The 21,809-nt window shown below is 39.4% G+C and overlaps 1 protein-coding gene across 3 annotated transcripts in view; it reads left to right on the plus strand.

Moving 5' to 3' along the window:
• The window catches only part of BCAT1 (branched chain amino acid transaminase 1), a 92,144-nt gene that overhangs the window by 61,927 nt on the left and 8,408 nt on the right, over positions 1-21,809 (plus strand). For all 3 annotated transcript variants that reach the window (XM_075160413.1, XM_075160395.1, XM_075160403.1), the window contains 7 exons: positions 2,629-2,739; positions 3,686-3,805; positions 6,093-6,256; positions 7,933-8,075; positions 14,783-14,868; positions 16,791-16,931; positions 18,086-18,160. In XM_075160413.1, coding sequence (XP_075016514.1) covers positions 2,629-2,739; positions 3,686-3,805; positions 6,093-6,256; positions 7,933-8,075; positions 14,783-14,868; positions 16,791-16,931; positions 18,086-18,160 — 840 coding nt within the window. The remainder of the gene's footprint in view (positions 1-2,628; positions 2,740-3,685; positions 3,806-6,092; positions 6,257-7,932; positions 8,076-14,782; positions 14,869-16,790; positions 16,932-18,085; positions 18,161-21,809) is intronic.

The raw sequence follows: 21,809 nt of genomic DNA on the forward strand, positions 1-21,809 counted from the left end.
CACATCTGTGTGAGAGCCTCAGTAGGGCACAAATGCTGAAATGGAAGCCTGCTTCTCCTCCCGCTTCTGGGTAGGTGGGAGTGTCTTTGCTGAAGTTAGTGGAGTTGCTTGTGCTTCTTTTATAATTTTGATTCTTTTTCTTTTTTTTCTTTTTCTGTTTCTTTTTCTTTTTCTTTTTTTTTAACCACTGGTATAAGGGAAGGATCAAGCTTTTCCCTGCTTGTTGTCCCTGAGCTCCTGCCTTCACCGTTTTTTGTTGTTGATTTTTTTTTCCCCATCTAGTCACCAAGCCTCCAAAGGTCCTGTGTAAATTACAACAGGCCCCTGTGACTAAGGCTGCAGCTCTTGATCTGCCCAAGAAGTAAGAAACCACGCTGGAGTCCCAAATCTATATTTCTGTCTTAGTAGCACATTGCTTTAATGCTTGGCCTCTGGCCCAGTCTGGAATCATTGCTAATATGAATATGCTCTTATTTTTTTTCCTTTTTTTTTTTTTTATTCTTTTACCCTTATTGCATCACGTTTCCTCTAGCCAAGAGGACAGACAGAGGAGAATCTGGTGCCAATGCTGTGGCTCAATGAATACACAGTGGGTATAATAAAAATGACGCATTTGGCATTCCCTCCCCTTTCTCCTTGCCCTCCATGATGCACTGTGATAGTCCAGATCTGCTGAACTCCAGATCCATCTCCTGTGATGTACAGATGTCAGATAATATTATTTGCACACCACTGTAGCAACCAACCATCAAGCAACCACAGCAGTTGCTTTTATTCAAGTTGAGCATTTCTGGAACACATCACTGTCTCCCTTTTTAATGAGTGAAAGGTTTTACTGAGCTCTGAAAGGTTATTTCTTTTTGGAGAAAAAGATTTAACAGCTTGAGAAGGCTTTGTGTTTCAGTAATGATGTGATTCTTACTTCTCTCAAACCATTGATCAAATCGGTAGTAACATTCCTTCCTCTTCCCTCTCATTAAAAGTTCTGTGAATGTGTTTGGGATAAGGGTGGGGGGAAACAACTGTTCTGTGATAAGAAAGGAGCATTACAGAAATGTGTTATTAGTAATGGCCCAATAAAAATCATATCAAAGTATCAACCATATCACCAGCTATGCCATCCTTTATTTAAGATACAAATTTTTTTTCTTGTAGCTACAATGTCTATCCTAGGAACAGTTTCTTTTTCAAAATTGCGTACAAAGCTTTTAATAAGGTTGGCATTGCCATAGGAATAAGATAAATTTTGAAGACAAAAAGTTCTGGGTTCTAATTCTGGTTCTGCTACATAGTTGGCATGTAGCCTAAGGAAAATTGCCGGGATTCCTGCAACCCAGTTACAACCCAATTAAAATTTGTCATGTGGAAGGACCTAGCTCTGTCATGGGACTGCACAAAAGCTTTCTAAACATTGCATTCCACTGATCCTTATGGGAAAATGTTACAGAATTTAATAATAATGAAACCTTGAGTATTCTACTAAAATTACTTATACACAAATACAGGATTCTTTTGTCCAAATAAAAAACCTGCATATGTAGACTTCCAACCACATAGAACGTATTTCCAGCCATTTTTTGTGGAACAGTCAAGAGGAGATGTCTGAGGAGACTGACAGCAGTGATGCAGTTAAATTCATAGAACTTATACTGAAATTTGATGTACAAAGAAATGCTTTAGAAAATAAATTTGAAAAATCTGAACTCTTGTCTATAAGCATAAGTGATCCTTTAATACTTAATCTAAATAATACCTGTATATATGTATATATTAATGTGAGCTTATACAATACCTGTGTTTTCTGTCTATAGATATAACTGGAAATTAACAATCTGTAGCTGAAAATAACTATGGATATTTTGTGAGCATATGTTTTTTGCTGTGGTTAGGAGATGTTGTAGAGCATTCTGCTGGAAGGGCACTGGTGGGATAAGGGTTTCTGGTAAATTCATTGTCCACACCAGTCAACCAGATTCTGCAGTTTGATGGGATAATTATGACTAATTTAAGTTTCCTGTAAAGTACAGATAAAACATATGCATGCATTCTTCCTCTAGCATAAGGCTGATGCATCTGTCTCTCATGCTAGCTAGTATACGGGGGAAATAAGTTACCAAGATATTGCTACAACTACAGCAAGAACTGCGACAGAGTTCCCTTAATTACCTTATTCTATGCTTCCTACCAAAATGAGTTTTGGACAGAGCCCTAAAAATGATTAACATATATAATTAAATTCTGTAGCTCTTTTTTGTAAGGGACAATACTGTTTTGGTTCAGCCTTAGGTATCAGTCAGGATGTGAGGGAATAGTTAAGTCAAACACATGCTACAAATTTTAATTGCTGTAACCAAATTATGAAAAAAGTGATTATCATTAAGTCACCTGACAGAGAATGATATATCTGAAGCATAGACAGGTCGTCTTTGTAATATAAACTTCATAATGCTACCTCACAGGAGTGTGTTGCAAGGATTAACTAGTTAGCATTTATGCTTTGAGTACTGTGAGCAGGAAAGTGAAGTTCTTTTATTTCCAAAGGGTGTGTTCTGCTTTTGCACAGATAATCATGGGATAACATGTCTCAATTATTTTTTGATTTCTTTTCCCTTCTTTTTGGCTTGGTAGTTGTTTGAAGGAATGAAGGCTTACCGAGGAGTGGATGGCAAAATCCGCCTGTTCCGGCCAACCCTCAATATGGACAGGATGGCGCGATCAGCAAGACGAGCAACTCTGCCAGTATGTAGCCAAGGCACCTTATTCTCCTTAAGTCAGAGCGTATTTTCATTTTCAAATGTCTGAAAACATCTATCAAACACCCTAACTCTTGAATATAGTATAACATTTATCAAACACCCTAACTCTTGAATAGTTCAGTTAAACTTTGTTAAGAGATCTTATTCAGTGAAGGCAACTGTTTGAAATGCATTTTTCTTTTAAATCACATTTTTCTTTTAAATCACATTTAAATCACATTTTCATTTAAATCACATTTTTCTTTTAAATCTTTCTTTATTGTCTCCCTACTGTGTCAGATGTGCAGAGTCTATTTCTGAGGGATGAGCGCTGTTCTGCAGCTATTTGCATGCAGACAGCTGATGAAATTGTTCTGGCACTAATGTTCTTCCTTTTCTTCTTTCCACTTCAGTTAAGTCCTTCAGCCTCTAAGTGCCTTCATTTCCTGTCATGCTAGCAACTTAATACTGCTTTTAGCAGTTGTATATTGGCCAGTGAATTCCGTCCCACAACTTAGTAGCTTTATTACTGTAAGAAATTTGGAACTTTGTAAAACTGGGGGACTTGGTGGGCCCCTTGGAGTTATAACCCAAAGCACTCTCTGCAGAAGAGGTGGTGCCATAGCTTGCAGCATGCCAAAGTGAAGGTGTTGGCTGCACAAGGCAAGACAGGTCAATGGCTCCTTTTTACTGTCTCAGGAGGATACTTAGTAGCAGAAGGAGAGCTTTCAGGATACTGTATAAAAAGGCACAGTGGCAAAGACCATGGGATCTTAAATTCTGTAAGAAATGAACTAGAGGAAGGTGATGTAGTCCTATGACCCTCTACGGACTGTCGCTGTTACATATCCTGATGAAGTGTCCCCCTCAGCATATGGATCTATAAAGACTACAGAGTGTTCAGGCTATATTTCTCCATTTGCTTTTCTCCCTTTGCTTTTCCTTCCCAGTGTTTTGACCAGAATGAGCTGTTAGAGTGCATCCGGAAGCTTGTGGAAGTGGAAAAGGAGTGGGTCCCATACTCAACCTCTGCCAGCCTGTATATCCGTCCTACCTTAATTGGAACTGAGGTGTGAAATATTTTTTTCCCTTCTTAACTTTTGTGTTTTTAAGCACGAGGCAAAAGCCTCCATCCATAAAGGGAAATACGCAGCAGTGACTAGACAACAGTATTACAGTTCAGGGGCAAATTGTTTTTATGTTTTTACTTTTGAGTTAGTCACCTGTAGCTCTACTTCACAAATTTATGTTGACCACACCACCACCTAGTGGACACATTGATTCAGATCACAGAAAGTAAACTTCGATTTTGAGTGGTAACGGCAAAGTTTAGATTAACTTTGGTTTTGTACTAAACGGATAGTTATTTGTGACATGGTAATGTATGCCTTTAAAATACCAATAACCCGGAAAAAATGTGAGGGAACAGAAATGTGCTGTGTAGATTTTGTGATTTCATCTCACATCTCCATTCTGACCTTAGTGAGGAGATTTTGGAAGATTCTACCCAGTAAATTAAGATGGCTCTTCTGAGAGAGACTTTTAACAGAACTAAGAACAAGTTCTTGTGTCAATTTGTTCTTGAATCCAGATAAACCTGACCTTATAAGAGGCTCTTTAGCAACTAGTATTAGTGTGTACTCTGTGAGTTTCTGGTGGGTGTGCGTCAAGCCTATAGTATTTATAAAGGGAATTAGAAACAAGGATTTTATTTAATTAAAACTTCAAGGTGTTTTTTTTAGCAGTGGCAAGAGAGAAACCTATAATGGTAGAGCATAGGGCAAGGAAGCTAAAGAATGTATGGTTCCCAAGTAGGCAAGTTACTCTTCTGCAATATCCACATCTGTAAGTAGTTACCATACATGAGCATTATACATTTCACATATGTTTTAGGACTCCATTAATTTAATGCTTGTAAACGAGTTGCAGATTTTCAGATGGAAGGATCTCCACTCAGTGACTATAAAGTATTAATATTAAAAATTGTTTTTTTTTTTTCCCCGTTTTTGTTTTTGGAAATTCTTTTGCTGTTGAGCTTTGTTTCAGGTTAGCCAACATACCCAGCCTTTCTGCAATGTCATATGTTGTTTTTGGATTGCATGTCCTGCTAATCTTTTATGAATCAGCACAATTAGGAAACCCAGTCAGCACAATCTTTTGAATGATCATGTAAGAATCAGGAAAAATATCAAGATCTCAGTTAGTTCATCTTGTTAGAAGTTTTGCTGAAGGAGAAAGGTAGACAGAAATCAAAAGAACCCTCTCAGCACCTGAGGAAGGCTTATTTGAATTTTCCAGTAGTACTACACTACTATTTTCCCTCCCACCTCCCAATTTAGCTTCATGTGCTCTGTGCACAGTGTTTTGCTTAGACCTTTGGTGCTAAAGATTTAGGTTCAATAACGTTTTTTCAATGGAGACCTAATCTTAGAAACCAAGGATGAGCTTGTTCTTTTTGTGAGACTGGTTTCTCTGAGTGGAGAGAAAATAGTAACCCATTCAGTTGCATAGAAGATCCCAAGAATGATGGGCAACCAGCTGTACATAGCCCTGCTTGAGCAGGAGGGTTGGACTACGTGATCTTTAGAGGTGCCTTCCGACCTCAATCATTCTGTGATTCTCTGGTCAGGCCTGAGCTTTGCAAAGAATCATATAGTTAAGCTGAGTCTCCTACCACAGGATTCAGACATTGACCAGCGCCAGACTTTTCACCTCCATCTTCAAGTATTGATGGTAATGACTTGAAGTGTGAGAAGCCATCTCTCAGAGAGGAAGGGGAACAAAAAAGTTACACATTCCAGGTTATTTCCTGTGCTGTTGTGTGAACCATTTCCACCAGGCAAATCATTTTAGCTTGCCACACAGCCATTCACAGAGCCAGCACTCAACTCTGCCAATGCCAGTTCTAAGTGGCATTGGCTAACTCTCATCACTAATGCAGCTGACAGTGGTTCCTCCACTGTTGTTATTGCTAGCAGTGGTCCTTGCCACTCCTCCGCCCAGAAGGCTTTGCAGGCTTCTGCTGTGATTAATTCATATATAGTATCTTACTAAGCTAATATCTGAATTCTCAAAAGCTTGAAACTATTTGAGAAGATTAGAATAATGTATAGATAAATGAAACAGCTGTAAGTGAATGGTGACTGTATATAAAATTAGGGTTGTTAGGTTGCTTGGATAGGGGAGGAAGTTATATAAATATTTTCTCTTCATTGCAGCACTTTGCATTGTCCTGGTAAAAGCACTCGTGTTGCTGTTCCTCTGAAAGCAGTGTTTCAAAAGCTAATTGTGCAGCATCTGATGTTTGGAGTGAAGTATACCAGTAACTTTTGATTTGTTTACATTCCTTATTTTCAGCCTTCCCTTGGAGTGAAGAAGCCAACTAAAGCCCTACTGTATGTCATACTGAGCCCTGTGGGCCCTTACTTTGCAAGTGGAAGCTTTAATCCAATATCCTTATGGGCAGATCCAAAATATGTAAGAGCCTGGAAAGGAGGAACGGGGGACTGCAAACTGGGAGGGTAAGAAAACATAACTGCATCTTCTACATAGCTCACAAAGGAGATTTGGTTTTTAGTGAAGTATCTAATCCAGCAGAAGTCAAGGTATTAAATGTAGCAGTTAAACAAACAATGTACTATAACAAATATTTCAAAATTGTACTTTGCAAGTATTATTTATACAATTCAGTTGCATATTTTTGTTTGGATATTACAGCCAAGTGGATTATTTGCAGAGACAATTTTGCAGCATCTCAAGCTGAGGAACTGGACCTGGAAGGTGTCCATGTAATACTTTGGCTGTTCCCCTTGCAGAAGTTGACACTAAAGATATCACTCTGTGATGCAGCATTCAGTATAGCAGCCTGCTGCCAACTGGGCAGTGAGCAGCATTGACTGCTGACCTCCTTCCTTGGCAGACTGTCCTGACAAGCCATCTGCAGTTAGCTAGGGGAGTATGGGTGTTTAAGGGAAAACGTGAGACAATTATCTGCATTGATTTGACCACAGTCTGGCAGTTTTCTGCTGAACTAGGCCAAAGCACTAGTTACGCAGAAACATAATTGTTAATGTCCAAGTACTTGACTTGTAGAGTGAAGCTGCTTAGGACTTGACTGGAGCAAGCAACTTGGATGTAGCTAAATAAATGACTCGATTATACATCCTTGGTCTTTGGCTTAAACGAAGCTTATTGTCTCTACCTGGGAGTTTCTTTTCTAGGCAGGAAGTTAGTAGTTGTCAAGTGCTGCTCAACTGAGCTAGCAGAATAATCAAAGGGCAAGAAAACAGCTTTCCTTCATTCAGTCTGATGTTCTGAGACTTCTGCTCTTTGTTTGTGAGTTTTTGCTTAGTTTTAGAAATATATTAATTGTTTCCTGTGCATCCTTCAAACGTCAGCTGTGAAAAAAGGAATAGTCTGGAGTCACTACTTACTTGATTTGTGCCCAGAGGTGAGAACTTAACTCCAGTGTGGTCAGCACTTTGGAGCTGCTGACTTTGGGTCTTGATGGTTGTCGAACATCAGAAATGAAAGGTATTTTTTCTCCCCTCAAAGCAGCTACAAAGTAAACACATATTATTCAGTCAGGTTCACTCTGTAGGTAGCATTTTAGGAAAACAGTTGCTCCTCAAGGAGATGGAATTCATCAAGGGCCATCTGCAGTTCCTGAAGCTAAAAGTTCTGCAAATGTCTTTTACTGGGAAAGAAATAACTCGCCTCTGGTGATTTTTGTGTTCCAAGAGGTTCATCTGATATATATGACCCATCTGTTCATCTGACATATATGAGATGAGGAAGATGGTTTTGTTTTGCTTTTTTTAAAACCATGAGCTGGATGGGAATTGTTGCTCTCTCTCCAGGATGCCAGCTGCTAAATAAAGATAAATGCTTTCCTAAGGTGTCTAATTGCAATGATTAGAATGTCCAGAAAATGGAACAAGAGGTGTTTTTAAGACAATTTGGATGGATATGTTTGAGCTGTTGATGCTGTTCAGCCCTTCAAAGTTTTTGGGTTGTAGATACAAATGATCTAGTAAAATACTAGTAGAGTACTTCCAATGAAAATATTCCAGGGACGAGCAGTGACTGTGCAGAGCACTTGCTTGTAAGGTAGGTGTGCACAAAACCTTGCATAGAAATGAGAAAATACCTAACCAGATATTCGTAACTGTTTGCTCTTTCTTTTTGTTTCTGGAAGGAATTATGGTTCTTCTATTTATGCCCAGCAAGAAGCCCTGCAGTTAGGCTGCCAGCAGGTTTTGTGGCTCTATGGAGAAGATCACCAAATAACTGAAGTTGGAACAATGAATCTGTTTCTCTACTGGATAAATGAAGATGGAGGTATAGTAACACAAAACATTAAAACTTTAATAGAGTAGACAGGTGGGACCGTAATCCACAAAATTATTATTAAAGTGCAGATCATAAACTTTTTAATGAAGGTGATTTAACAAAGGAAATGTCTATTCTCTTCTGAAAACTTATAGGTGACTGTTAGTTATACCATTGTGAAAGAGGGGACTCTGGAGCAGCTGTGAGTACTGCCTACTGACAACATGCTAAACTGTTGGGCCAGTCCACGTGCTCAGAAGGATAGAGTCTAGCCATACACAAGGTCACACTGCAGGTTTGGTGTCAGCTCTAGCAGCGTGCTTGATTTTGAAGGAGGTGTTGGGTTAGAAACAATGCAGACATACTAAAGACACCTTATGGCTGTGTAACTCTTCAAACCCTGTGGCTTTGGGCATGGGTGGTTCCTATTACCACTTTCTGGCAAGTCAAATGTTCCTGAAGCATAGCCAAAAGTATTTCAGCACCCAACTGATGAAGAACTTGGCTCTTTCTTTGAAGAATTTGAAGTTCTGTCCAGTGGAGGCAGAGAAAGTGAAACATGTCAATCAGCATTCCACATCACTAATGCTCAAATGATGCTTTCAAGATACACTATCATTTTTGAAGCCATTTTTACCTCTTTGTATCCGCAGTCATCTCTGAGCAATGTACATGTTGATTAGAAAACTATCTAATTAATGAGTAGCCAACTTTTAGGAATCTCAAAAAACACCCATTGGGCATGCAAGTATTCAGTGCTTGAGAACTGATAGCTGCACCTGAGAACTGGTTTGGAAGACTACATGACTCTGAGTTCTTAAAGGATTGAGACAATGTATAAGCAAGTGAATAAAAGGACACCTCCTGACTTCCATGAGTGCTGGCCCTCCATGAAAATTGTTATTGAATTTTTGCATGGCAGCAGATGCAGGGATCAGACTCTGATTTTGTCATAGTGCCATGGGTACCCTTGAAAATTGATGTTTTTCTGACAGTGCTCAGCTGCATTTCAGAGGCAACATTCTGTGGGGACAGCAGTGTCCTTTGGATAGTGTAGGGTAATGGGAATCCAGCTACCTGACTCCCATCTCCAGTTTCATTACTTGTTCTTCTGCAAAATCTTTACCACTTTTGTAAGAAGAGGGGTGATACTCCCTCAGTGTTGAACGAATCTGTGAAGTCTTGTGAATCGAACTATAAATATGAGAAATGTTGTTGTTGTTGTTGTTGTTATAGCAGCAGTAGATTTGTCAGTGTAGCTAGATGGCCAAATTCACGCCTTGTGTAACTTCGCTGCAGAGACACGAAAACAGATTTTGGCTCATTCTGCCCAGGGAAAGGACACTGAAGGGGGGACATAATTAGAATTCAATGTTCTCATTGTGCTTAAACCAGGAATATGCTGGAATTATCCAGCTGCAGCACCGTACTGTTCCAAAGATCTGCCAATCACTGTGTTACCAGTGCACTACTGAATAGTACTATTGTGAGGTGGCTGTAGCAAACAACTTGTAATTCATGCCACCCAAGCTAACTGTATACTGGCAAACCTGCCATTTCACACAACATGGTCATTAGTATCATTGGAGCACTTTGCTGTCTCCCAGTGTGTTGATTAATGCTTAATTTATGATATCTTTGGTTGAGAATCACTCTTGCTACCAATGTGTGTCATCACATACCTGCCTATGGCTTTACATTGTGATTTAAAAAGTGTTTGCCACTATGTTCTGTCACTTCACAAAGGATACTTACTTAGGCTGTGGTTTTGTTTTGTTATGCAAATTCTGCAGCTGAGAGAGGGATCTAACATAAAAATAGTAAGGCAGAAATTGCAGATCATCATCAAAAGGAAAACGCCCTTCTTTGTGTGTTCAGAGGTCACTGCGGAGTAGTCTGAACTGCTTTCCTTGGTTTATAACAAATCAAAGACCCAGCCCAGTAAAGTCTAAAGGACATGTATGCTTCCATGAAAGTAGGCTTTTCTTGCAAGCCTTTGCTATATATTTTCAGTTACAGCATTGTGACTAAACATGACATGTTGTCTTGGGCAGCAGGAGGAGCCTGGAAAAATGTTTTGTTTATAACATCGAGGAGGGAGTAGGAGAGGAAACTCAATTTCTGGTAAAATAACATGACGTGCTCTATGCTGCTCTTGTATGCCCACTGCTGCTCTGGCTGAAGATTATAATATGACCAGATCCCTGCTGTTGCATAAATACAGTAGTGTGATATTTCATTCATCAAATACCGTTTACAGTTTATGTTCACAAAGTGAAAATTTTGGTCACCCTACAGTCCCTTCTACCTGCCTCTTCTGAGCACATAACAATCCCAAGATGCTCTAAACATTGAAAGTTGTTTCCTTTAATAATGTCTGTTCTTCTGCCTAGAATATAGGCTTGACTTTATGGAAAACATTAAAATTTAAACATATGTCCAACCTGAAGGTTGCTAACTATGAAATCTGTGTGCACTTTCCAAAAATTCAGTTTCTTTAGAATGATTTGGAACCATCTGGGCTCTACTTCTAGCTTTAATTTTAAGGCATTGTGAATAGCATTCAGGCATTACTTAATATTTTTGTGCTGTTATTAGAATGGGGATTAATAGTGCCCACTTCAAAATAGCTTACATAAATTAAAAAATAAATATGTTGAAAGATTCTCTGGAGCAGTCAGGTAAAATATCAAGCAAGTTTGCGTAGTGTTCTGTAGATGGAGGATTATTTGTGCTGCAGAAGTATCTTGTACAAGTAGACTACTAACAAAATAAGGATTGTATCTTCTGCTCTAATAGAAAGCCATAGCAATAGCATGGAGGGGAGAGCAGCAGATGAATGAGATGGCAGATGAAGAAAAGGAGGGGAAAGTAATTGAGGAAAGTAAATGGACAGAAACGCAAAGACAGAGTGATTGCATGAGGGCAGAGTAGAAGAAAAGCCTGAGGGAAATAAGGAGAAAGAAATAGAAAGGTCCAGAACAAACTGTGAGAGGAAGTCAGCTGTTAATAATAGTGAAATCAGGGTTTCCTGGGTTCTCCTTGACCCTGAAGTTCACTTGGTGTCTGTTACCATTTTGGTAAAATGTATTGTGGTGAATTTCTCAGCATTGTTGTAGTGTGACTAGTACTGAAGGCATCCCATGTTTGGAATCTTATCTGCTATATGTTCATAAATACAGGTGTGTAAAATTTGAAGCTGTGTAATATGCAAGACCTCATTTTAAAATCCCTTTAAACACTCTGATGGAGTTCCATTGTTACAGCATGCCTATACCATGCCTGGTGTAATGGGGTGCTGGACTGATAGTGCTACTACTGTAACAATAACAGTAGTCAACTGAAAAGAAACCCTGACATTTTCCTTCAAATGCCTTTCCCCCCCATTTTGCTACTATACATTTTAAGGCTTCTAGCCCATCAAAATAATTCAGAAGGCAAATGGAGTCTGTGAGCTCTCAGTCTGTTTTTTTGGAGACGGACAAACGGATGTCATATGGAGCCTGGTTTGGCATCAATTCACAGAGAGCATGAGCTTTTTGGCATGCTGTGCTGTATAGCGTTATCATCTCTGCCGGATACCAGGGGAGCAGATGTTCCTTGGGTGGCCTCAGGCTGGTAGGCATCATATGTATACTTGACAAAATTCTACAGAGCAGGCTGTTTGAAACATTTAGAGAGTCCCATGTCCTGCCTGCTCAATGCTGTTTGGCGGTTGGTTTGGCCTGGCACCTTTTCAAACTAGCTCAAATCAATTAATATATGTTGTTGAGCTTAAACAGGTCCTGGCCAAGATCTGTGGCAAGATCACCAAATAGAGAACAGTATCTGGTACGTAGTCACAATCTTTGCTATTAAGGTCCACATTATTTGAAGTTTCTGTTAGAGAAAGGGGAGCAGTTGTGTATGACTGGGTCTCAAATGCAGAACATCAGGTTTTTAGTGTTCAGAATCAGGTAAGCCCTGTGGCTCATGGAAATTTTTAAGTCCTCTTCTTTTGGTAATTTTGCCAGAATTAGGACCAGACACGCATCATGATTAGGAGTAATGCTAGACAGACTCCAAAAAAGGAAAGCTATTGTTCTTGACTGTATGAGAAAGAAGAGACCACTGCTGTACTTAGGAGTCTGGAATAGGTTAGGGAATGGCGCTATTGGTTAGTCAAACCAGAGCAGAATATATAGCCTGTTCTAGGGCAGCTTTTTTATACATTTTGGCATGGCGGTTTACATCTATTACTTACATGTGTATGGATTGTCATAAAAAGAACATGGAAGCATAGGTAGGAAAAACTTCCAGTGCAAATGAATAAATCCAGGGATGGCTGTGTTAAAAAGTAACAGACACTTCCTGAGAGAATGGACAGTGAGTAGCAGATTCACTGAACAATTCCATTTATTTATCCTCCACCTCCCCTATCCCACCCCAGCTCCCAAAGCCCTCTCTCACAGAGCGGGAGAGAGTCCATGCTGTAGTCAGTCTGGAGCTGTGCATGCACTGGCTGGCAGGCAGTGTTTGTGCACAGAATTATCTAGCTGACTCTTGAAAACAGAGTATGAAGCAGCTGAGCTCAACCTGCTCTCTCAGTCCAAGGATGAATACTGTGTTTCTCTCTTCTACCCAGCTGCAAGTTTTCACAGGACCTATAGAAACATTTTTAAGACAGCTTCTCCTTTGAGACTGATTCAAACAGGCCTAGATTCAGTGATCTTTTGCGAGTAAGGAGAAGGGGGTGTAATAAAAATATGAAGATATATGTCTTGTTCTTTTATGTGACCTAGGTAAAAATGAATCAGAAACCTTAATGGTTTGTGGATTTAATGAGCAGGATAGTATCCTTATAAGATCAAGAAAGATGATGGATTCTCATTGGGAAGAGAAGATGGTTAGGAAAAAAAAAATGAAGAATATTACTGAAAGACTGTGGATGTCTTCACTTTTCAGTGCAAATTTGAGACTGTCTTAAAAAAGCCTGGCTGTCTGAAAGAGTAAATGCTCGGTATTCTCTGATAATAGAAACCACTGAGTATGCTATGCGATGGTTTAAAATGAAAGTGATGGTTTAAAATGAAAAGGATTAACTCTGATTTGCTGCAAAGGTCAGATGGAAAAACAAAGACTAGATACAAACTTCTGTGTTGTAATTTAAGTATTTATCAAGTGTGGATTACCATTTATCTACTGTTTCATTAGTTATGTTAGATGAACATTTATCTAATGTTCTTTTTCAAAAGCAAACAAGAAAAACAAGCTAACAAACCAAACTAGTTGAACAATTTGAATTGTTTGTGCTTTTGGAATTTTATTAGGACTGCTCTTTTTGTGTAAAGAGAAAATTAGGGGAAAAAAAAGATGTCTAGAGTAAGACAAAAGATCATTAAGGAAGTCTCCTCTCAACAACAACCCCAGGCAACGCTACAGGCTTGGGGAAGAGTGGCTGGAAAGGTGCCCAGAGGAAAAGGACCTGGGGGTGCTGATTGACAGCTGGCTGAACATGAGCTGGCAGTGTGCCCAGGTGGCCAAGAAGGCCAATGGCATCCTGGCCTGTATCAGAAATAGTGTGGCCAGCAGGAGCAGGGAGGTGATCGTGCCCCTGTACTCAGCACTGGTGAGGCCGCACCTCGAATACTGTGTTCAGTTTTGGGCCCCTCACTACAAGAAGGACATGGAGGTGCTGGAGCGTGTCCAGAGAAGGGCAACGAAGCTGGTGAAGGGCCTGGAGCACAAGTCTGATGAGGAGTGGCTGAGGGAACTGGGACTGTTTAGCCTGGAGAAGAGGAGGCTGAGGGGAGACCTCATCGCGCTCTACAACTACCTGAAAGGAGGTTGTAGTGAGGTGGGTGTTGGTCTCTTCTGCCAAGTAACAAGCGATAGGACGAGAGGAAATGGCCTCAAGTTGCGCCAAGGGAGGTTTAGATTGGACATTAGGAGAAATTTCTTTACTGAAAGAGTGGTCAGGCCTTGGAACAGGCTGCCCAGGGAAGTGGTGGAGTCACCATCCCTGGAAGTATTTAAAAGACGTGTAGATGAGGCCCTTAGGGACATGGTTTAGTGGACATGGTGTGTTGGGTTGACAGTTGGACTGGATGATCTTAGAGGTCTTTTCCAACCTGTATGATTCTATGATTCTATGATTCTATGATTCTATGATTCTAAGATGCATTTGGCAAGGTCTCCACTGCTTTGCTTGTTCAGTAAATGGGCCTCAAAATTTCTGGTAGATGTTTCATATTAATGCTACAAAGTAGGTATACTGAACCCCATATTCCTAAATTAAGTAAAGCAGGTCAGGGAAAGTCATGATCTGCCCTGGGATTATTAGGCATGGCTTTCCCTTGTGCCTCTCTATTCTGAATTTGAAGACTAAGCCATTCAATGTTTCCCAGTAGTTATACAGTGAATCCATAATACACTGAGGAATAAAACCTACTACTAGGCTTCAGCCATGTATTTATTAATGTATTAAATATGTTTCTTCCCCACCCACTGAAGTATACTCAAAAGGTTCCAAACACTCAAAAACAACTTATTGGAACTGAATTTGTGTAACTTGTGCTCTGGTAGAACTCTGATAAACGTTGCATCTTACTGGGTAGGGAATGTTTCTAATATCATTCGACTTCTTTTTAATTTTCATGTTTGGTGTAATATTGGTAAACATTATTTTTGTTTCTTTGTTTTTCAACCAGTGTTTCTGTTTCTTTTGTGTTTGACAGAAAATGAACTGGCAACCCCACCTTTAGATGGCATCATCCTTCCAGGAGTGACAAGACAAAGCATTTTGGATCTGGCACGCAACTGGGTTAGTGTTTTGACCTTGGCAGTAATGGTTTCAACTATCATGTTATAACATCGACGCAAGTAAGCATTCCTGGTGCTCAGGATCTTGAAGTTCAACTGATCTGGTCGAATCCCTTAACCTAAATGGGAACTAAGGGCATGCTAATTCATAGATTTCCAGCAACATCATCAGAATACCCACACCTGTCACACAGAACAATACCAAGCTTGTTAAAGTAGCTCCGTGTAGTATTTAACATGAAAATTCTCATTAAATCCACTGGTACCAGCAACTTAAAACAAGGAAACAAACAATTACCATGCATGACCACAGCTATACTTCAGTCATCAGCACACTATTTCTCTACTTAGTTCTCATGGTTCCACCCTTATTTCTAATAACTAGCACGCAGCCGAAAATCTAGCCACAGTCTTGAAGTCATCTGTCTGCTTCCAGATTCCAGTTCTGTAGTGTAGACATCCAAGTACTTATTTGGATACTTGGGACTACCTCATATCTTGAAATGCAGCAAACTGTTCACTCTGCCTGTACTGTGTTTAAAGGTTTTATTGCGGCTTGAATAAGAATACTATGCAGCCAAAGGCTCATCAAGCCCAGTATCCTGTCTCCTGGTTTTGGCCAGTCTTATGTTTAGGGAGGAGTAACAGGGATAACACAGGCACGTGTGATACTTTTCTCCTGGTATTAACTCAGCTTCCAACCACCTGTAGCTGAAAGACTTCCTGATACACAGTTCACAGTTATATCACTGAAATCTAACTTGCAGTGAAGAGAGCTAGGGTATACTTTGTGGTGCATGTGTGCCACTTGTTGAACTGCACTGAACTCTTATGCATCTTTATTCGTATCGGTACTCCCCTAGTGCAGATATGCATGCACACTTCTCAGTCCCATCTCCTTTACAAGACAGACGAATATTCCCAGTTGATAGGGCTTGTTTGTGAGGTACCAGATTCTCACCTCAGTCATCTTGAATAATTAGGTATCTTCTACTCTCACAAAGGTTGTTCTCTTCTTCCTGACCTCTATTCACTAACCTATCTGAAATTCTGCTTACATGGTGTCCCTGCCTCTCTTTCCAAATACTATCCTGTCCAGAGCTAATCATGTTTTCTGCAATTGTAAGCATCTCTGTTTCATGTTAAAAAGCTTGCATATAAAACAAGGACTAAGCTTTAGTTTGGTCTGATAGGACAATAAAGTCCACATAAATCCATGAAATGAAAATTTCAAAGTTTGATGTTTATTTTTGTTCTTTAAACACATCCCCTCAATCAGTTGCTATGCATTCAGTCAGTTGCTATGCATTCTTCAACACTTGTAGAAGGTAAAACACTTCCTATGTTAAGACTGTCCAATGTGAATTTCTTTACTTATACCTGCAGTACAGTTAGGTTTTGTATGTGACAGCTGTGTGCAGGCTACAGTGTGAAATTTCACCAGGGATTAAAGAAATATATCACATCTAGTTGGCATTGCAGGTGGAATTAACAGAATGTATTTTGCTTAGGAATTGTCTGAGAGTGGGATGCAAAGCTCTCTTGACATAATTGAGTAATTTTTGTATAAGCACTAGCATGCTAGAGACCATAAGTAGTCAGATCCTGTCTCACATAACCCATGACAGATTCTGCTGTGTTATTCCCTAATGCAATATTGATATTCTGTACCAAATCAGAGGGAAGTGCCACTTAATCATCATTGTATCTGGCAAACCACTGGCTTCCTTGAAGGTCATTCTTTTGATTAGAGTCTATCTTGTGTGATACTGGGAGATTTGAAAAGATCACAAGATCACAGCCGAAACTTGACTGATTGCCACTAGGGTAATAGTTCTATTAGAGATGTTTCAACATGGAAAACAAAAATACAAGCCATTTTTAAACTTTTTACAATTTTTATGGTTGATTCTTCTTGTGCAGGGAGAATTTAAAGTGTCTGAGCGATACATCACCATGAGTGATCTGATAGCTGCCTTGGAAGAGAACAGAGTAAAGGAGATGTTTGGTGCTGGAACAGCTTGTATTGTATGTCCTATCTCTAAAATTTTGTATAAGGGCAAGGTAAGAAAATGTCTGGGTGTTTTTTTTTCCCCTCCCTTTCCTTCTTTCTTCAGAATTTTATCATAATTAATTGCAGCTGAAGCAAAAAACAAGTGAAATAGAAAAGGAGTGCTGCCAGAGGCTCCTGGAAAGATGAACAGAGTCAGTATGTTGTCTCCCAAGTGAGTTACTGCTATGTTGTCAGAAGAGAACTTTTCCTCTCATCCTCTGAGGTTTTTTAATAGTTAAAATCATAAAACCTCAATTCTTGGGAAAAGGAAAAAAAAAAATAGTTCCCAGCTCCCAGCCTGTTTGAAAATATAGAAAAATACATTCTCCCACATTTTTTTATTGAACATTTTTTCCACAGTTAAGGCACCCAGGAAAGGTGAGGAGAGAAAAGACTTTCACAGGGAACCAAATTTCTGAGCCACTGCATTCTTTCCTTCTCAAGTTCATCTCTTCTTCACTCCTCATTGCAGGGAACCCAGCTCTGATGAAGAGCTGTTTCAGGAGGGTGCACAGCTGCTTCCACCTACTATACACCATATGGGAGATTTCTCCTGCACAGGTGGAATTCCACAGGCATTCAGACTGTTAAGCTGACGATGCTATTAAGCCAGCACTAAGTTAGTTGAGAAGGTTGGGTTATTGCAGCTGCATATATGGATGTGCTTTGTTCCATTAAATATGACAAGTAGAGTAAATGTCTGTTAGGTGATACTTCTTGAATTAGTAAGACAGAATAAATGTATTGATATTATCAGATGCTAAGATAATATGAGAGACATCAAGGTGTTGAGTGATGATAAGTACTATAAATGTACCTGTTGTGTTTCTACATGATATACTTTGAAATGAAATACTCTATATAGTATTACTATTCTTGCCTGTACAATATACCCTCCATTTTGGACAGATCTTTTGGAAGGCTTAGGTTAGCCTTTGTTTAAAAGCAGCATAACAGTTCAACTAATCTAACTTTTCACGGGCTCAGCATGCCCTCCTATAAAAAACATTACAACAATCCTTGCCTAGTTGTAAGGAGGGCTGGGAAGCTTGATAAATATTTATTAAAATTCTTGGTGACCCTAAGGTATTCATATGTATATAAAGCTATTATTACATGTTATTTTCCCTCTCCCCCTCCCCCTGCCTTCTTTATTCAATGTCAGCATTTGCACATTCCAACTATGGAGAATGGACCTCAGTTAACAACCCGTTTCCTGAATAAGCTGAGTGATATCCAGGTAAGGTGCTTCCTCTTCTTTAACCAGATAAAATAATAAAAGGTGAACATTTGAAAACATCAGATAATAATCTTTTTAATAGTGGTGCTATAGGCACCGTTATATAATAATATAGGCTCTTTTGTTCAGTGCAGTTATTCTATCTTTTTTTTTTCCCCTTGAGAAAGTATGATATGGATTGTGTGATATATTTTTTCCTGTTCATCCTGGAAACTGGATGAAAGTTGTAAGATGTTACTGTTATCAGTGAAATCCATTAGTGTTGTTATAGGTTCCTTTTTAAGGGAAAAAATAGCATTAATAGCCACGATCACAAATGAATATAGGCTAATCAATAAAGAGATGGGTGAAGTAGTAAGCACTCACTGGCCGCAGCCAACTGATCACCACTTCTGTTTCTCAGCATCTTTCCAATCACATGGTCACTTCTTGTTCTTAAAACAGTTCCTTCCTCTGTGATTTGCTAAATATCAAAGTGTATTTGGAAGTTGTGCTTGACCTCCATGTCTGGGCATAGGAGTCGATACCATTTCAGGTAAAGCCAATGAGCAGCACGTGATGGCCTCTCTTCAAACAGTAGAACTGATAGCTAGGAAGAAGCATAGGCACCTTTGGTTCTAAATTTTATTATTTGTTGAGGGGAAGAAGAGGCTTAGTATTCCATGTTCCCAGCTCAGTTACACATAACATTTTTATCATCTTACTATATGAGAATACACAGTAGCCTTTCTCCAGAATGCCACTACATACCACAGTTTTATTTCCTCTTTCTCATCCGAAATGCCTGATAGACTTATCTAAAATAACAGTTGGTGTCCATCACTTCCTTTTTTTTTGTTGTCATATGTCCAGATTTATTACACACTTTTCATTGTGATACATACTGATGAGTGTTTCCATAGTGCTTTTCTCTGTATTAAAGCCATCTTGTTAGTATGTCGAGTATCTATAATGTCTAAAAGCACTTGTGTAACTCCTGTGTTACCTTCTGATGTCTAGGTGATGCTTTTGCGATATATGTTAGGGCCTTCAACAATTTGTGATAAGTTTGAGTCTCCACTGATCACTTCTAATTGCAGTCATGGAACAGCTCAGCATCAGAAAGAGCTGAGGCCAGTTCTAGCACCTTGTTGAGTGCTATGTGTGGGAATACGTACTGTCTTAGCAGTTTGTGTCATGAGACAAGCAAGTGCATTCTGTAGAAGAATGGCTTGTGAAATCCAGAATTCTGTTTCAGAAGACAACACTGGAATATGTGTCTTTCTCCCTTGGCCAATAGATAGTGAGTGGATTATTAAGACAAATTTATCCAGTTCCCTGAGGCTTCCTCCCATGCCCTCCCCAATCACCCTGCTTTACCACCCACAACCAAGCCTCAGGAGGAGGCTGAGAAAGTGTGGATTGCTTCTAACCATTATCTTCCTTGGACCTTTTCACTTTACAACTATGCATATGGACCTTTTCGCCTTTCAACTATGTCCATACCATGTGTTCATTAGTTACATGCCAAGAGTAAATCCATCACTCCTGGAAAAGCGCTGGACTGCTATGTATATGTTTACTTCTGGGTTTTCTTCCTTCTTTAAAAAAGCCAGGAGTGTTAGAACACTTCATCATTAGCAACATGGTTTTAAAGAGAATGATGACTGCTTCCCTTTTAAGAGTTAATCAGTGGTTGCTGATTGTGTTTCTGCACTTTTCTATCTGTGAGAGATGAGCTCATATCCAAATGGACCCCAGGTTGTTATATAGAAAACAATGCTGCAACACACAAAATGAAACATAAAATATTCTTAAAATGTCAGGGGAGTTTTCGGGATCTTTCACAAAGATCTTTTATATATTCTACAAGGAGAGAAAAAAAAAAGATCTCTTCGCAGTATCATTGTACTATTGTCATATCATTTGGACAGTCTAAGGCTGTTATTCCAAAGAACGTTCAAGTTCTGAAGAATAAAATGCAATGGAAATTACAGCCAAATACAGCTTTGGTCTTTGTGCTGTGGTGTTGCCTGAACTAGGGCAATGTATCCATTTCATGTTAGACATTTGTAAAAAAGTAAAAATTCTCAGTACCAATATTGGCCTGCATTTGAACCTGTGACTAAGAGGTTCCATATCCAATATCATTATACCGATTCCTTTGTGTACAATACATGCTTTTTTAACATTTTCAGATTATCTTCATTATTGTGTTTCCAAGTCTGTTTTCATGCTGCTCGTTGTTTTGCAAGTCTTCTGTGTTCAACAGGATTTCTTTGGATTTGAACAGCTGTTTAGTGGAACTAGAGCTAGAGTGACAAATTAGAAACTCATGGGCAGAACTGATTCCATATCTCATGCCAATTGAGAGAGACACTAGTAGCACTGTGATATACATTTCCCTTCCTATCACTGAGTGGAAATCATTATTACTAAAGGCTAATAAAGATTTTAGATTAAATCATTTACATTGTATACAATAATGGTGTGCTTATGAATGAATTAGTCACAGTACACTGTCTTCTATAACTGCTTGAGCTAGAAGATTTAGAGATGAGATTCTTTTCTCTGGGAATACAGTCACTGAAATACCACTCAGATGTTTTTGTGGTTTTGCATTCCATGCTTTGAGAATAAACAAGCTTTTGCTATGCCCTTTAAAGTGTAGATCAGGATGCAACTTGGAAGGGATGGATAGAAGGTAAGATATATTGTTTATACTACATGATATAAAATACATTTAAACACTGCAGCCAAGACAGCAGTGAACAGACATTTAGTCAAAAACCCTATCTTCCTCAAAGTTGCACAATCTGAATGGGTAGGCCAGTGGAAAACAACCAGGGAAGGAGAATGGGTGTCTGAATTTTTACAAAGCAGGACCTGTAAGGGGAAAAAGAGCAGTGGGATTGTCTAGCCTGAGGTCACAAAGTCTTTGACAGAATCAGAAAAGGAAGCTAAATCTGCTTTTATTTCCGGCATTAAAACATCTTGATTGTGGTATAACATCTTAATTCCCCTTTTAATTCTGGAAGCAGGTTCAAACCATAGTCAAATGGCAACTCAGACCAGCCCTTGCAATTTCTGAAGTCAGCATCAGAGCATTAGATGATACTACTACCTAAAGCCAGCAAAACTTACAAGTAATCTCCTGTCCTTTGCCTGCTTTCTGATTTGGGGGTACCATCTTTTCTCTGAGAAGCAGTGATATGAAGGTCCAAGACATCTCTTTTTTCTCCCTTTGACCCCATCCTCAACAAAATCGCCTCACATGAGGGTTATCCAGTGCTTTGTGGTTAAACTAATGATACATCTGCTTTTCCTTGGTTAAAGTTTCCAAGGCAACCACACTGACATCTCGGAATGTAAGCTGGAAATCCTTTGAACAAGTAATTCATCCAAGGTCCTGTGTAGCACCATACCGGTGTTTGGTCTACCGCATTGCAGACTGCAGAACAGGAGCAGCAGAATTAGTAATGAAATGAAAAAGTAGATGTGATAAATGTGGAAGTCATTTAGAGGCTTTACCTGCTGGAGTAAAACACAAGCGCACTGAACATCATTCCTTTGTGGATCTAGAAGGGTGTTTTTCTGCCTCATCCTGACTTTGAGCTGTTGTCTTTTCCCTGCTTTAATGTCCCTTTATCTCCTTTCCTGCTGATGCAGG

This window comes from Calonectris borealis, chromosome 1 (assembly GCF_964195595.1).
Source record: "Calonectris borealis chromosome 1, bCalBor7.hap1.2, whole genome shotgun sequence".
Taxonomy (NCBI): domain Eukaryota; kingdom Metazoa; phylum Chordata; class Aves; order Procellariiformes; family Procellariidae; genus Calonectris; species Calonectris borealis.